Here is an 18,487-nt window from a genome sequence, read left to right as displayed (position 1 = left end):
GTCAGCACCAGACCAACAGGCCTGCATACAACATGACTGCATGTATCACCTACTACATAAGCTGGTGAAAATGTGTATTTGCAAAAATGTTAAGAGCTACACATAAATCAGTTTCCCACCGATTCTGTAGTAACATTACACTTCGTCTTAAAGGTCTTGCTTGTCAAACACAACTACCGATTGGATTTCTTTGACAGTGAAACAAAATATTGATTAAATTAATAAAGCTAAAATCTTGGCTGGTTTCATGCAACAACATTTTGTTTTAGTGTTCCAGGTTTGGACAGTTAAATACAGCCTAGCTGTCACAGCCTTTATAAAATGCTTTTCAACTTTTGTACCTTCGTTCAATCTTTATCGTTCTCTCCACCTCAAATACTGTAGCTCCTGACAAGTTCAATGTTGTGTAAATTTAAAACATTATGAAAACGACCATTCAATGACTCTATACTTATTTGATATTTACATTTGTATCTTTTATATAACTTAGGCCGTTTATTATAGCCATACTATGAATTTATTTTTATTTAAAACTTTAAAAAAACGTTTCTGTTGCATTGTTTTTATTTGCATTATTATTATTAGATATACATTATTATAATTAAATAAATACAAATAAAGTTGATTACCCTGCTTATAAACCACTTGTTTACATCAAGAAAATAATATTTGAATAACTTTGACTCCATAAATGAGTTTAGTATAAACATAGAGCAACAGGCACACGAATGATACCTGTACCTCCATAAACAGAAGTTGTGTTTTTTTACACCACAAAGTTAGACTTGAGACCTATTTTAAGGTGGTCTTGGCCCTTTTGGAGGACTGTCAGGTACTCGTTTCCTGTCATGCTCCTTACCAATCACATTTCCTCTCACACTGGTGCAGACCCGGACCTCAGAAATGTGTAATCTCGCCCTAAACGAAGGCTTTTCACTGATGGAGCTTGTTCTGTGGCGCACATTCTGAGCCCCTAGCAGGAAATACTCAGGGCACAAACAGGAAATCTTCTGCGCCTCCCCTTCACGTGAAATGGGCGTTCCCGCATACTGAGAAGGAGCTTATGAATGTGCATGCTAGGGCGTCAGTGCTAACTGAGGGCAGGATGTCGACCAACGGGGAGTATGACTGTATTGTGATCGGGGCCGGAGTCCAGGGCTCCTTCACGGCCTATCAGCTGGCAGAAAAGAAGCAGAAGACGCTGCTGCTGGAGCAGGTGTGTTACACACGAAACTTTGTTCCATAACATTTGTTTTAAACAATCTCAGCTAAGAGGCTGCAGGAGAGAAGTTTTGTGCCTGCACATGAATGACATAATCATTTATTCAGGGTAGAAATCTTAAACCTATCCTACTCAAAAGTGCTTTAACGTGGTGGTCAAAGTCAGAACATTAGTGTGACTCCTCCCAGGCAGCAGCTGGCATTATTGGGCATCTACTCTTTCACCAAACATATGCTCTTTTGTTATCTTAAGTAAATTCATTTTGTAACTGCCTGGATGTAAAGCTGCAATAAAAAACAACTATAATGAACATTTATTTCGTTATAAATCCGTTTCAAGTTGATTTAGCTCAATTTTATTTAATAAAATAAACCATGTGCACAATATAAACCTGCATAACTGTAACTGATGGGTTTTTAGGAACAAGACGGTTCCTTGACATTACCTAATAATGCAGGTGCTGATTTAGGCCCCTGTCAATGTTGGATGTAATGTTCTTTGGTGGTGCATATAATATTGACAAACACATTTGTGATTAATGAAATTATGCTTGGGTCGAGGCTGTTTTAAGGATGTGTTTAATTGCTTCAACAGCTTGTCATTAATAGACTCATTTTAAACAAAATATGCCCTATTAATGTATACACACCATTTTTGGAGTGTGTTGTCACCACAAAAACTAAACACCATTAATCAGAAGATCTTCGTTTGTGTGTCCTTGGGAAAGATACTGAACCCCAAATTGCTCCCGAAGGCTGTGCCATTGGTTTGTGAATGAGCATGTAGATTATTACCTGATGAGCAGGTGCCACTTAGTCTTTAATGATTCAATTTGAATTTAGATTCTTGGGGTAATGATTAAATTCAAATCGTTACATAGAGGTGCTAATTGCAGGATCTACTCCGGTCCGCTGTGCACAAGGGCGGTATGGCAAATTAAAGCATGACAGCAGAGTAAAGTATGTATAAGGTGATGGAGTTTTTATGTATTTCAAGAAGTTGTATAAACCAATTGCATTAATGTAAACACACAAAGGCAAAAGGTCACATTTATTCTTGCTAAACTTATACAAATAAACACATTTTACTTGAAAGTTTTTAGTTTTTCTAAATCCTCAGTGACTTCAAGTTATAGAAAAAATATAATCGGTAGGATTTTATTGCTCAAAAACTTGCTAATTTCAAGAATAAATTGTACACAAAATAACACTTTAAAACTGGTATTCAGTGTGATTTTTCAACTAATCATACACCTGATGTCCATGACTCTGTGTAACTGACAGCACTGAGCAGTGCTCTGCTGTGAGCTGAACTTCAGTCAGAACCCTGTTTCTATGTATTCCTGTCACTCACTTTGAAAGCTTCACAATAGAGGAGCGGCTGATATGAGGAGTTATCTATATGATACCTGAGTAGAAGTTACTACTCAGCATCTTATCTAGGTACGTGGTTTATTTATTGACGTAGCATAACGCTAGCTGTTTGGGGGCAAGGGGCTATATTTCTGGGGTTCTGGTGTACCTCGAGGATATCCAGGCCTAGACCTCCGTTTCTGCATGCTGCTCTTTTTTTACAGTCAGTTTAGCAACTTGAGATGTTAGACTGGAGTTGGAGTTCAGAGACGTTGTGTACCACCAGATTGTTTTACAAGTAGCTAGTTTACAAGCAAATTTTAAACCAATAAAAAGCAAATCATCGTTAGATGATAGCTGTTGGATTCCCAGATTGCATTTTGGCCAATGGAATCCAGACTGCTTGCAATGCCCAAATCCTGTCCCGTTGCCTACAGCTTCTTCATGTGAATGCAGAATGGGTTTATAGAGTAGATTACGGTTGTTGTCGAATTATTCCTCGTTCAGCTTGACCTAGTGTTACATTTTTCAACTATGGAAAGTGACTTGTGACTCCTGTCATGCGGTGGATTCAGTGCTGCTTTTTTCTCTCACAGTTGAATATTTATTTTCATATTTAAATGCTCTATCTATTTCATTTTGTAGAAAACATTTTAAAAATCTAAGATTCTAAGATCTTATCTTAGATAATAATCTTTTTTGTTACATGAATCGATTTCCCCCCCCACCCATAGGTGTCACCTTTTAGGGCACCAGCTGCCATCAGTGTATGTTGACTGGAGAGGCGCTGTATAAATGCTGCGTTTAACCATTCAATTGCAAGACATGTCTGACAACTGCTGAGCAAACAAAGACGTATACATTGTTTGTGAAACATTTTACACATTTTTTTTGTTATGTACTTAATTACAGAGTAAAAGAAAGTCACAAAGTATCAGGCACCAAATAGACTGCCGATGAGATGCAAACATGTATTCAGTCTGAATTTAAACATGTTGCTGCTGAAAACAGATGCTTCTCTTTTTCTGGAACCCTTCCAGTGGATGTTAGAAATCCAATTGAAACGTGACAAAACCGCAGCACAACCTTAATGCAAGGCCTTTGCATCCAGTGGACATCTGGGGTAATGCTCACTGGTGGTATGTAGGGATGCACTGATACAGCCTTTCTGTCCCAATCCCGATACCTGGCCTTTGGGTATCAGCCAATACCGAGTTAGATGCCTCATTGTCTGACTGGGATCATTCTTTATCTGGAAGGCAACATCAGGCTTGTCTTAAACATTGCTTTCCTAAATTTGTAAATCAAAATGTAACAAATAAATACATAGATATATAATAATTTGTGCACCAGAAAATTGATAAAGAATTCTTTGGCATAAAGCTTCTGGAGGTGCCTGATTAAGCTATGCGGTCTACTGGCGTGCTGCTGACTCGTGATGTAGCACAGGCATGTGTAATCAGACGGAAACATAACATCAAACTGAATAGATCCCGATGCAGCTGTTTGAGTCAGCAGGGACCGGTACATCCTTAGTGGTAAATCTTTCCAGAAGTGTGGAGGCTGTTGCAGCAGGAAATGAATGCACATGTTCTGCTATCCAGGCAGTGATGCTACGAAAAGTGATGCTCTGTAATTTATATACAACCCACGTAATTTTGAGCCAGAACATGCAGGGCTACCGCTAAGGAAGTCAAAGAGCAACAAAGTCCGTGTAGTGTGGTGGATGGGTTGAACAAACGCAGGACTCTCTGAATGTGTCCTATGTGAATCCAAAAGTCTTTTGTTGCATAACTTGTGTACTTAACTCACACCTCCTATGTAAGTTACGTAACAAACGTAGTTATTTTATGCAGCAAACATACTTATTTTAACCAAAAACCATGATCTTTTCTTAAATCTAACCATTTATCCTAAACAACAGGTTCTGCACTGCAGGGGCTTGCCTAGGCGCACTAATCGCTCATGTTGCTGGACATTTGTAAGAGAACACACGAAAAATGAGAAATAACTTTTCTTGAGATATCATACCAACCGTTGTGTGAGGATACATTGAACTGTCTCATCTGGGTAAAATGTTTAGATGTCCACATACCTTTGGCCATTTGTGGATGTTATTACCAAACCAACCAAAGTAATTTAGTTTGAACCGAGTGATATTATGTTCCAGTTCATCCTGCCCCACACCCGAGGGAGCTCCCATGGCCAGACCCGCATCATCCGCAAGGCCTACGAGCAGGACTTCTACACCCACATGATGGAGGAGTCCTACGAGCTGTGGGCCCAGCTGGAGCGGGAGGCGGGTGTCAAACTGTACAGGTAAGCCGTCAGCAGAAACACACAGAGAGAAAACCCATTAAACGGAACACAACAAAAGCTTTGCCAGGACACAGGGATTTGTCACATCAAGGTGCTATGTACGCACAAAAGCAGCAACTCAATCTACGGGAGCCATAAATGCATGACTTTCTCATTACCTCCGGCATCACTGAATCACCCCTTGACAGCTCCCATGCCTTTAAATGTGGAACAGGGGCTTTTTTCATCTCACTAAACCTCTGATTTTCATATGTAGAGTGGAGAGGAATTTGTGTGTTTTATAAATATGACAGTGGCATCAAACTGTGAACAACCCCCCTGCAGCACTTTAACTTTTGTGGCCATATTCTCTCTGTTTGTTCTCAGTACCAGAGAGCTGAATAACACATTCATTATTCTTCCGTCAGGGTAATAGTTCATGGTACCAAGCCACGCCCACATTATGTTCCCTAGAAACACAGTGTGCCTCCCCGTCCCCTGTGCACCTGTCTGCAGCTCATGACTGATGGGTCCACATCTGAAGGCCACCTGTGCCCTTGGGCTTGAAAAAAAGGTGTGCATCACCATGAGAAATGTCCAGGCGAAGCTGGTGTGAGCAATGCCTCCCGCTACTGCTGTTGCCTCCGGGACAGATGGAGCCATCGTAAAAGGAATAGGGCAAAGCTACAACCTTTTTATTTTCTCCACATGCATGGCAACATGTGTGCACATCCAGCAGCTGAACCAGTGCCACTAATCACCAAGTCTGACAGGTTGGACTAGATGAGGTATCATATTTACGATCCGACACTTGACGCGTGGCTTTTCCTTCCTCCGTCACACACTCTTAAACACACAAGCACGCAGGGAGACATAGTCATAAAATGTAATGATGAATGACTGAAGCTTTTCGCTGGGGTTGTCTGTGCCTTATGGCTGCTGACAGATGTCGGAGCAGCCTTTAGAAAACACTGCTGGCAAAGGGCAAGTCAGCCGTCTATCAGGCAGATTACTGAATCAGACCCTATGTTTCACAACCTCTCACTCTGGGACTCAATAAATTCAACCTGGAGCTGCTGTGACTTGCTGTCCACTGGTCATATGATGTCCAGTCAAATGTCAATGCTTACATTAAAGGTTTATTCCCATTTCTTCCAACTGACTTCATTTGATTGTATTTCATATTTCCATGGCATATTTTCTTGTAACCATGCAGATACTTGCTTTCTTCTTTTATTGAGTGCAGTACAATTTCAGGTCTGAATGCCAGCTAGCCAAACTAATTTGGAAGAGAAAAATGAGGCAAATAGCTAATTTATTACCCTTATTTTGTGTGATCCATAACAGTTTACAGACCTGCTTCAAACGTTGACCAACTGTTCTGTAGGGGTGTCCGCAACTAAGAATTGACATAGTCACGTCTTTTGGCTTGATTCCATACCCCTCCATTGTAGCGATCCACTGACAAAAGGGAAATGAAGAGAGAAGGGACTGCCAACGAGAGAGAGATGCAAGTCGCAAACAGCTGTTTTTAGCCGCCTCCCCCTGCTGATTTTGATAGAACTGTCAAAATCGTCAACATCTGACTAGTCTGTGTGAGTGGCTGTGACGTTATTCACTATGCCGCTGTGTGCAGAAGCAAAACTGTTACATGGTGGTGGCACATTTGTATAAATGTGACCTGCAAATAATAGGAAATGTACAAGTCGTCATGGGCGATTAGCTGAAAGCTGGCCTGTTTCAATAGGTGGCTGATTGATGCATATACAGTAGGCTCTACTGGTGCTATAGTCAAAATTCATACTTTAGGGCAAATTCACACCAATTTACTTGCTATACCTTCCAACCCTAGCCCCCGCTATTTATTTTGTAAGGGCAATGTCACTGCATCATGTGCTTAGTGCCGCCAAAGACGATTGTGATTGTTTTAAAAGAAATATAAACAGATATCGGAATGATAATGTGTGAAGCTAGACCTTTGTTGCCAAGTTTTGCATGCCATTTTTCTATGCAGAGAGGATATTACCATTATTTTGGCTGTGCTTACACTCCTTTATCCAACCAGTGTGAAGTTGACCTCTTGTAGTCATTGCCCTGTTTGGTTATTCTAATAATACTATGATGTCCCCTGGATTTAAATGTCCTTCAACATTGGTACTAATAATGTTTCACAGTTGGTGATTTGTGTAGGCTTCCATGCGTCTTGACCATTTCTTACTAAGATGCTACCTTCATCTCTGTTGATCTCCCCTGTCAGACAAACAGGGCTCCTGGTGATGGGACCAGAGGATAGTCAGAGTTACCAGCTGTATAAGAACAACCTGCAGAAAAACAAGGTTCCTATGGTGATCCTGAACCGTGACAACTTCTCCCAGCATATCCCCAATGTCAACCTGGCTGTGGGAGATGGCGCGGTGGTGGACATAACCGCTGGAGTTCTGTATGCTGACCGTGCACTCAAGAATGTACAGGTACCGCACAGATACTGCTGATAGAGCATTAGCTATGTTAGCTTCTGTAACTGATGTCATAAGTAAAAGCCAATCATGTGGTCCCCATAGAACATGATGTGGACGTCCGAGGACGGTGTACTTTGAGACAAAGTGGGGTCCTCCTTTGCTTCAAACCTATTTAGAAAACGAAGGTGAATAGTAACTATTACACAAACTGTTTATTGTAAACATCCACCACAGTTTACAGACCCACTTCCTGCTACAACCTATCGTGCCTACCATAGTTGTGCACTTACAATTTTCCAGTGAAATGAGGGATCAACACCAACATTTCGGGTGTGTTTACTTCAAGTTACTACAATGTATAACTCAAATAACTTGTATATATTAATATATTTTTAATAAGCTGCTTTTAATAAACTTTTTTTTTTTTTGTTTTTTAATTATAATTTATTTTTATTTTTTTCATCTCAAAAGGCTCAAGGATGTACACACACACCTGACTATAGGATGTTTGCTGGCTTTTATCCCACTGTTCTTGTCATCCTCTTGTTGTTATGTCTATGTATTGTCTCTTGTCTTTAAATTAAAAAAAATGCGTTAACACTCGATAAAATAATTGTCGGCGTTAATTAATGAATGCGTTAACGCGAAATTAATGCGTTAACTTGCCCAGCACTAATGTGTGTGTGTGTATACGTATGTATTTGTGTATGTGTATTTGTGTATACGTATGTATGTGTATTTGTGTATACGTATGTATACATGCGTGCGTATGTATGTATGTATATGTATGTATGTATACATACACACACTTTTTTTATGAAACATTAAATGCATTGCAATTACATCTTTGTGTAGACTACATTTCCCCGACCAGTGTGACTTTGTTAAAATACATTAACAGTAACTAATATCATCTCTCTTTCAACTGAACAAATTAACATTTTCAGTGAAGGATTTTCAGTAACACATGTTGTGTTGTTCTCTTTTCCCAGGGGCAGTTTGAGAAGTTGGGTGGGGTCATTAGAGACAATGAGAAGGTAACTGACATCAAACCTGGCCCTGTTGTGACAGTGTCAACCTCTGCTGGTGTGTATCGAGCCAAGAGTGTGGTGATCACCGCTGGACCCTGGGCTAATAGACTGCTGGCCCACACTGGCTTACAGTTGCCACTCAAGGTAATCAATTCCATGGTGTCCCACGTGAAATAATGTTTGTATAGCTTCGTATATATCAATATTGTACTCGGGTGTGAATTTCAAGAGGATTCAAGACATTCAAGAAGTTAACATACATGTTAATGATACCAAAAGCTTGGTGTCATTGGCAGCACTTAAGCATGCACTTCACTATGTGGTTGTTTTACTGCATATCAAAACTATAACATGGTGGATGTAATCCTAAACATCAACGCATTTCTCGGTTTCTGGATTCTCTGTTAATCTTCACACCATTTTTGGCAGTAATATCCTAATAATGATGAAAAATAATTTAGTTTTTAGCACACTTTACAAAGTGCTCCACAATAAAGGATGAAACGCAGGGTAATAAAATGAAACCTCCAATAATGAGGCATCATTTCATCAAATGAAAGATCCCTGTATAACTGCAATAAATGACACAGAATCAGTGAAACTGATTAACAACCCTAAATGAACAGTAGTTTTACGCATTTCACATCAGACTCTGTATGCTATCGACTTGAAGTTGTCCATCTCTCATCCAGTTTCCTTCTCTTTTCACCACTGGAATCTTGCCCTGCCTACTCTTTGTTGGGATCTGGCAGGAACGTGTTGGTTATCAGCAAGTATAAAAACTAAATTATTGACATAAATAGGATTATTAAAATAAAGGAGATTATTAACAAATATTAATAATAGCGGGGCACCACCCTGAGAACAGGAACCAATAACTAAACTATAAATGAAGTCTCAAAGTTGGTGTTCACTCACAATGTCCATAGTCAAAGTACTATTCCACATTGGGAGTGAACAGTTAAGGTTTGAATTTGAGCACAGGCTATGACAGTGGTTCTCAAACTGGGGGACACGCCCCCCTAGGGGGGACACAGTGGAACTACAGGGGGGGGGCACGGCTTCATCACCAACCCACACACACAGGCACACACACACACCGGTAAAACAATATAAAATAAAATTATAACAAATACAATTGCAAATAAGTTGTTTACAAGCGTACTATATACGCTATTTTTTTCAGTAAAACAAACTGAACAATAAACTGAAGTGGAAAACTGAAGTGATATATACTTATTTTAGAAAGAAAAACAAATATTTTATAGAGTTTATATATTATAATGCAATTAATTCTGAACAAAGAAGGTACGACCCATTTGGGGTGGGTGGGGTCGGGTGCGGTGGGGGGGGGGGGCTTACAATGTTCCTATATCATCAAAGGGGGGCTTGACAGAAAAAGTTTGGGAACCACTGGGCTATGATATCCAGCTATTATCACAACACGCATGCACAAAGTAATCACAGAAAGCTGCTCTTTAAAGTAGTCTTGTACGTGATCATGCCACGCGAGACTACAAAATGCTGTTTTGTAGGGAAAACTATCAAAATGGTGGATATAGTTTAGACTACAAAAATGGCAGAAGATAGATGGGACTACAAAATTGGTGGGTGTAGTCTCGTAGGTGAACATGGCACGCAAGACTACAAAATGGCGGCGGGGCCACATGTGTCTGAGCTCTGATGAGCAGCAAAACCTATATATGTGTGTGTGCGGGGGGGGGGTTAGTTAAACCAGATCCTCATCGCCACAGTAAAATACAGGAAATGTTTCTCTATCGTGGATTTTTACAGTGTCAGTGACACCATAGGGAGCCCCCTGTGGTGCCTTTGGCCCTCGTCCAATGAGACTTCGATGTTTAGTTTGGACCATAAATGACACGTAGGTGAGACTTAACGTCTGGTGGGGCTTGGTGTGATTTTAACCCAAATCAGACTGTTGGACCATGTAGGCCCAACTACCAACTCCTGTTCCAACCACATGGTGAAGCCCAAACATATTTAAATGCCCACCTGAATTTGCCACAGAAACAAAAGTATTACTCCTCCATATTTAAACAGCTAAGAGGCCTCAGTCAGCAATGCAGTCTTTTCCATCTCGCAATATGCCACATGGGCTGAAAAGAGAAGGTGATGGGAAAACAAGCAGACAGCTGTTAGAGTGGAGAATTGGAGTTGATATTGGAATTGCATTATTCAGGCTAGCAGCAGGCTGGGGGGGGGCTGGGGAATGCCATGCCTGAGTGAACTGGTAGAATAAGCACCGGCTCTGAGCTCGTTGACTCGCCGGAGCACTTCTGCCTGAATTTTTATGGTCCCTGGGAATGAGTGCACGGCCGGTTAGTTCATTACATTGAAAGCTCCTGAACAATGTGTCCTTATTATTGCCACCCTCAGATGGATGTCATTTGTACAACCATGTGTACATTTCATTAAATCCCAATTCTCCCTTCACCACCGCAGAGTTACTTTGGTAATTGCACTTCTACGAGACAGAAAAAAGTGATGAGGGGGATTGAGTAGGTGCTATGGAGGTTTTATTACAAGCTGCCATTTCTGTGCCAGTGTGTATTCATTAAAGTGTATGGCTTCATGCAGAGAACAAGTGTAGTATTGAGTTGTACAATAAATATATAATTAATAAAAATCTATCTATCTATCATATCTGAGGTAACACACGCTACCAAGATTACCATGACATTTAGTGTGAACATTCAATAATAATTTAATAAGGACAATGTCTGATGATGGTAATGATCTCTCCTCTGGGAAACTTATGATCATATTTGCATCCAATGTGATCTAATGGCTATCTATGGTCCATGCACTGTGCTGTCATTAGCACTATAAAACCTCGTTGGGTCTTTTAATGGACAGTTTGAACAAAAGGTATCTTTACAGCAAACATATTGACATCCACACATTGTCTGATTCAGCTCCGCTGTCACAAGGACCAACACAGGAAAACATTCCTGCCCACTGCCATTAGACTCTATAATATATCACCTCTGGCCAAATCAAACACAAGACTATAGTCTTGTGTTTAATAACACTGCTACACTGTTGTTGGTGATCTTGTGCACTACAGTTTTGTTTATTTTTTTCCTACTTAGTTAATTTAATACGATTCTATTTAGTGTATATACTGTGCATTTTTATTTACTTTATTTTCTTAAATTTAATAGGTCCTGCTCTGTTATTTTATTATATTGTATATTTTGTGCATTTTCCACACTTAATATTTTTATTTTATTGTGTAACCTTGTTTGCTGCTGCCACAGACAAATTCCCCTTGGGGATGAATAAAGTATATTTCTATTCTATCCAACTATTGTTGTCAGTTGCAGTAAGAGCCTATATTTATTATTTTTGTTTGGAGGATGTGTTGGAGTAGTATGCTGTTGGTACTTGAGAAACCCTATGAATTTCAATCAAGGAGTTTTGTGCATCAAAACTAATGCGCAATATACACTATGGTCTATCACTAGGTCTTAAGGGACAGCCAGATCTCTGGGACTTGGCTGGCACTAATGGTTTTCCTGGTTTCACTACTATAGGTGGTGAAGATCAACGTGTGCTACTGGAAAGAGAAGGTTCCAGGAACATATGACGTGAAGCAGCGCTTTCCCTGCTTCTTGCTGACTGAGAGTGAGGAAACCAAACATCACATCTACGGCCTCCCGTCCAATGAGTACCTGGGCCTAATGAAGGTATGTCACAGAACTGAACCCTCAAGAAGAAGACCCTTGATTCTGTACAGAGCCCTCAATATCCATGGTAATAATGCAGTGGTGGGCCGTCAGGGCCAGCAAAGCCTTCTCTGCTGGCCTAAACAGAATCACAAAGTTATAGCTATTTTATTATTTAATAATTTTTCACAAATGCACATATTGATGTATTACATTTTTTTTTTTTCCCATTATCTTATTTTCTCATTGCACAGCTACTGTCTTCCTCAGTTGCTCTGCTTCCAGTGCAGCTTGTTTTAAGTAGAGCTTTTATCCAATCAGATTCCACCTCTGTGTCTCTAGGTAAGAAGAGAGGCCCGAGGCCTGCTGGATAGCCTTTGCAGATTGAATAAATTCTAGGGTATTCTAGGTAGCCTACAACTACGTCAGCAATAACGTTCAGCTGGCTCAGTAATAACGTGCGGCGTGACTGGTCAGTGGGCTAGCGTGACTGTTATAACGCTGAAGCAGCTATCCGAAGTTAGTATTAGTAGTAAGAGTTCAAGTTGAAAGATATGTAAGAAGTTATGACATTGACATGGCATTTCTAGCGGTTTGCTTGGTGTAGATTATTATTATTTTTACCTAGCTTTGTTGTTTTAACACTCAATGGCTGAAGGAGGAGAAACGGATTTCTCAAGGACATTTCCAGAAAAACTGGACATCGTATCAAAGGGTCGGCCAACCCCATAGCTAGCAGCCCTGACCCAGCATGGAAAAGGATTTGTATGAACGGTAGTTCTGGCTGACAGCGTCGGAGAAGCGTTGCACATTTTATGGCTGGGAATGCGTTTCATTTGCAACTGAGTGTTTGGAGCTGTTTGGAGCTACACTACGATAACCCGAGGTGGCTAACCAAGGCAGCAAAACGACTCCATAGCACGACGAGACACTTACAAGCTGAGAACCGAGTGGATCTACAACTCAACGAACACGTTCGCAGGAGGACCTCTGGCTGGAACTGAACTGAACCGATGTTCTGTACAACCGCATCATTAAACTCTTCATTAACAAAGAAAGGAGGATGGACTTTGTCTTTAAGTGAACAGCAGCTTTGGTAAGTGAACTGCTTTTGTGTTTTTACATCTGCAGTAGCGTTACTACTGTGTTCATTTGTCTATGGTGTCGTTTGTATGATATGGTAAATATTGTTCCCTCTGATGTGAATAATATTTGAATGGCCCGTGCTCTTCAGTGTGTGGCGGAATACGTGTTTTAGCACTGCAGTGTTGCTGGATTGATGTGTCATGCTTTGTTGTCATAAATATATGTGACTGGTTCTTGTGAGTTTGTTATTGTCATTGTGTTAATTACATTGATTTTGACTATATGCATTGTCCATTAATGACACAGCATCCCGCCATCGCGGGGTTAGGTTCGGACATTTGATTCTCTGTTTGGGGTTTTGTTTTCTTTTACAAAGCAATAATTATGGTCTGGAGAAATGGGGATTGTGTGGCGATTGCTTTAGCCCTGTTTGAATCGGTAGGGAACAGCTAAACGCTGCGGGGAGAGTTTGTAGCTTGTGTGCTGCTGTTGGATTTCTTGTTAAGCTAGTTTAGCGTGCCTCCTGGAACACACGCAAAACAGGGTACAATGTTTTGTTTCTGGGGTCAGAGTGTCTCTTACTTGGTGGGTTGCCAGTTTGAGCAAAGTCCACCGAAAATATTATATTTCCCTTAATTTAAGCTTCTACATTTTCCAAATGCACTAGTATTATTCAAACGTATTGTTTGGTTCGTAAGCCTCGTACCGAACGGTTTAATATGAATACGTGTATTGTTACACCCCTAGAAACAAATAATAACCGTAGCTGTGGCATCATAATGAGGTTATTAGGAGTTAGTAGGACAGCACAGAAGGCCCAGGTATAAAATGCACGGCCCGCCACTGTAATATATGTCAAAAATAGTATTCCTGATCATTTATATTTTAATGTGATTCCATCAGTTTGTTTTTCTAGTTGATCATTTACTTCATTATTCAGTGTGACTTTGTAGCACAAAGGCAGTAAAACTGCGCAAAAAATACATCAAAACATGCAGCCTGATCGGGAATCGGGAATCGTGTGCTATCTATTTTCTAGAGTTTTTTTTTTTTTTTTTTTTTTTTTTTTTTTTTTTTTTGTTTTTGCACGAATGTTCAGAGCTAGAGTGAGGACATAACTGTCAGAGTGGAGCAGAGCAGGAAAGTATTCTGTGATTTTTTTATTTATTTATTTATTTTTTATTTTTTATTTATTTTCATTTTTTTCCCCCAAACAAATTGCTCCAGGTCCCATCATTTTTACTCCTTATACACCATTTTTGGCCAAAAAGCTTGGAAATGTTGTGCTGGTCGCAGTAAAGTGTCTATGGAATCCAACGGACTTAAAACTAAGCATAGATGGTAAACTCCAAGTACTTGCTATCATATTATTCTCCACCTGTAAGAGGTGCTACTAATTCTACTAAGAAACACTTCTAACTATAAATTCTAAAACACTCCTATAATTATGACTAATTATGAATTCCTAAACACTTCTAATTATGATTTCTTAATTATGAACCATTAAACACTTCTATTATAATTTCTTAAAGCACACTTCTAAACCTATATTTCCAACACGCCGAAACCCCATTCAAGTGAATGGAGAAATGTTGCTCCGTTTTTCGGGATTTTTGGGAAAAAACGCTCTGTATATGTATGCCAAACATTATGATTGTGTCTCCTCTCGCCCACCCAGCCCCACCCTTTCAAAATGAAAGCCCCTTGGAGTAACTTTATCTTTACATCTTTACAAGCTCAGAATGAGGTTCATTTTAAGTAATGTTAAGTTCAAGTCTTTCCATCATGTAACCCTCTTAGTATCTGCAGGTATACTAAAATTATTTGTTGGACCAGGACCTAGGTTCATAAGGAGAGGTTTATAGCCAATAATAGACACACAAAGAACTGGAGCCACAGAATGGTTTGATTTAAAAGATTATATTGAACCTTGTGAAGATAAAATTGACATCTTATACAACATTTACAATGCTCTTCTCAATCAGATAACTCGGCACATCTCCATTGGAATGTGTAAAAGTGTCTCTGAAATGCAATGTTCCTTCAGTTTGTTCCTTTCGCGTTCAAGCTCCTTCCTTGTTTCCTTATTCAGTCAGTTCAAATATTCAACAGTCAGTTTCAGTTCCAAAGTCAAAAGAATAAGTCAAAGTAGTAAGATGTGTTGCTTTCTTAATCCTACCACACTGGTGCACTCAGGTGATGAGAAACGAAGAAACTCTTGTTTTCTCCTCAGCAACAAAGAAAATCTTGATCCTACTCCTCGAGGTAAGGAGATGATCAGTTCAGTGGTGGCTCACCATCTTCCTCATCAGGAAGAGTTCCATATCCAGTATCAAAGGTATCCAGGGAACATCAAAAACCTAGCCAGGACACTGCCACAAGTTGTAAACTCGTGGCACAAAGGTCTCTGAATCACCTCTCACGTTGCATGAGTGCAGACTCACAAAGCGCTGTGTCTCTGACCGTTTAAACAGTTATCACTTGTAACGGCTGAACTACTTTATGAAACAGATAGTGCTCGTTCCCTCGCGCACTGTTGCAAACTATTTTTCCGGGGAAGTTGCTAGAGGCAGGTCGATTAGTTGCTAAAAGTTGCTAAATTACGTTGTGACGTCATTACGTAATAATGTAAAACTGTGTCATTACGTGATAACGTAAAACTGCGTAATTACGTAGACTACACAATAACATTACTCAAATTGACTGTCCATCTCGACAAATAATATGATTTGACATCTGTTAATTAAGATTTTTTGTTTATTATCACATTTGTATTTGTAGAAGTAATTTAAACACAACACATTTTATATGATCAGATATTTTTAAACACAACACATTGAATTATTGAACAATTACTTTTTTTTCTTTTCTTATTAACTAGTAAACCTACACATTCTGAACAATTTAAACAGTGTACTGGTAGTTAGTTAACATGCAACCAAACTGATCAATAATTATAGTTACAAGCTAATAACAAGGTATATATGATATCTTATTGAACAAGCAACTTAACTCAAATAATGATGTGTGCACTGGGCATCTCTTTCCAGCTGTCTCCAGGCTGTTGTGCTGCTTGGCTGGCTAGCTGCTCAATGGTTTCCTCCAGATATTGCCACTGTTCTCGCTCACACGGCAGTGCACACTGCCACCATCAGCTGTGTGTCACCGCCAGTTCCAGAAAGTCCACTCCTTGCATACATACTGTAAATATGATGAATCAAAAAGTGGAAAAGAGAACCTCTTCATCTTCACTGTCCAACTGCATTGTCACGTAGCTGGAACCAGCAGAAGAGGATGGAGTGGCCTTAAAGCCGTATGCTGTTTTGGTGCCAAACTGCTCCAGAACTTCACTTGGTAGTTTGTGCTGGTAACGGGTATCTCCAGCCAGCTTCAGTCCATACCGCACCAGGAGTATGGAGTTGAGTGTGCAGTAACATCCTATTTCTCAGCTTTGACTTGACCACACTCATTTGGCTGAACAGCCGTTCAACCTCCGCATTTGAGTGTGGCAAGGAGAGGGCAGCAAGTGCAGCTTTGCACAGTTCTTCAAATGGATTTGACCTGGAAGAGTCCCTGTAGTTTTTTACTTCACTCCAAAACTCAACTGTATTTTCAGTTGAGTCCCACCTAAACAGATGGATGATTCTCCATTGGGAAACAATTTTGTCAATTGTTTGGGGATGGTACCCCAGTAGCTCAACTACTTTAATAATTTCAGTGGTGCCTTTATTGTGGTTTAGCGTGTCCTTAACACTGAACAAGGCCATGTTTCGCAAGGCTTCTAGGTTGTCTGGGAGCCTTCCTTGCAGCTCCTTGCTTAAAGCAACAATGTAGTTGATGCACCGTCTACGAATGACCTTTTTGTCGTCTGGCGCAAGACTGAGTCGGGACACTGTGCTCTCGAAAAGGTACCCAAGGTATGGTGATGGACTGAGATGTCCATCAATGGCATCCTTCAGGACATCAATTTTTTGCCATAGGGTGGACTACTCTGCTGCAAATTGATGTTAAGAGGTGTACCACATTGTCCAAAAGCTTGACAGGATCTGTTTGCTCTCCCTCAAATGACTTCAATGCAACTTGTACATCGGACAGGATTGATTTCAAGAATGTCAGGTAGACATAGTTGGTCTTGTCCACGTACATGGCATGGAGCACATCCGCCATGTAGCAATGCTCACTGGCCTTGGTCAACTCAAAGTGGAGTTTCAATTCATCCAACTGGCTCAATATACGAGTTATGGCTCAATCGATAGCCAACGTGTGGCACACACTTTGGTGATCTGCAAGGGTTTCTGGCCACAATTAATTGTGGCATACACTGCTTTGTATGCCTCGTGCCTTTTTGGGGAAATCGAAAACCAGTTGTATGTTTCCCTGACTCAACACTCCTAGGGATGGTTTCTTTGGATGCTGCACTGACAGCCAATTGTAAAGAATGGCACACACAGCGGATGAGTACCAAATTGGGCAATGCACATTCTTCCTTTTAAAATCTTGTGTACCCGTTGTGCACCCCAGTCATCACGGACGCATTATCAGTGCCAATACCGTGAAGATTCTCTTTTTTAAGGTTACACTTCTTAAGTAACTCAACTACTGCCTTTGCTATTGATATGGCATCGCTCCCCTCCAATTCAACCAGCCCGAGAAATGTGGACACAACGGTTCTTTTTATAGCACTGAAATACCGAATCACCACACCCAAGTATTTCGAGATACTGACATCAGTGGGACTCATCCAAAAGGAGACTGAACTTCTCATCCCCCACATCTGATGTTACTCTTTTGAGAAAATAAGGAGCCAGTACTGCCCTAATCATTTCTGTGCACTTAGTGCTGTGCATTTGGAAGTTTGTTGCTGCCACAGAATCTGAAAAGGCAGCTTTGCAAGCCATACCTAAATGGTCACATGCTAGCAGCGAACAATGCTCTGCAATGGCCATTGCCATAGTAGCTTCTGCGCTTTTGCATTTATCCACTTTCTTAACCAACTGTGGTAATGTAGATTGCGTTGCAGGGTTGTGCGGTTTTGATTTATTTATATGCTTTGCTGTAGCACAATGTTTTCTGATGTCATAGATTTTTGCAAGCATATCTGATTTGCAGTACGCACAGTATGCCCGACAATCATCCCCAATTACTGGCTTTAGCCACCCTTTAAATTCAGGTACAGACTCCCACTCTTTTCTGTACTTCTGGCTGTACAATTTTGACTGAGACATACTGCTGCTGCTGCTGCAGTCAGCCAACAATGATTTGCTGCGTGTCACTGTCGGGCTGTCGGCTGACTCAGCTCGGCTCACTCGGCTGCTGCCCCCTCCTGTGCACGAGCTGAGCACATGCTGTT

The 18,487-nt window shown here is 40.5% G+C and overlaps 1 protein-coding gene across 1 annotated transcript in view; it reads left to right on the top strand.

Moving 5' to 3' along the window:
• Positions 1 to 1,095: 1,095 nt before the first annotated feature.
• Positions 1,096 to 18,487, top strand: part of pipox (pipecolic acid oxidase) — a 31,592-nt gene continuing 14,200 nt past the window's right edge. Inside the window, exons 1-5 of the mRNA XM_031872496.1 lie at positions 1,096 to 1,216; positions 4,745 to 4,893; positions 7,130 to 7,343; positions 8,324 to 8,506; positions 11,920 to 12,072. Coding sequence (XP_031728356.1) covers positions 1,106 to 1,216; positions 4,745 to 4,893; positions 7,130 to 7,343; positions 8,324 to 8,506; positions 11,920 to 12,072 — 810 coding nt within the window. The 5' untranslated portion in view covers positions 1,096 to 1,105. The remainder of the gene's footprint in view (positions 1,217 to 4,744; positions 4,894 to 7,129; positions 7,344 to 8,323; positions 8,507 to 11,919; positions 12,073 to 18,487) is intronic.

Source organism: Anarrhichthys ocellatus, unplaced genomic scaffold, assembly GCF_004355925.1.
Source record: "Anarrhichthys ocellatus isolate YVR2014 unplaced genomic scaffold, GSC_Weel_1.0 scaffold64, whole genome shotgun sequence".
In the NCBI taxonomy this organism is placed as follows: Eukaryota; Metazoa; Chordata; class Actinopteri; order Perciformes; family Anarhichadidae; genus Anarrhichthys; species Anarrhichthys ocellatus.
This window is presented reverse-complemented; position numbering and strand designations above follow the sequence as displayed.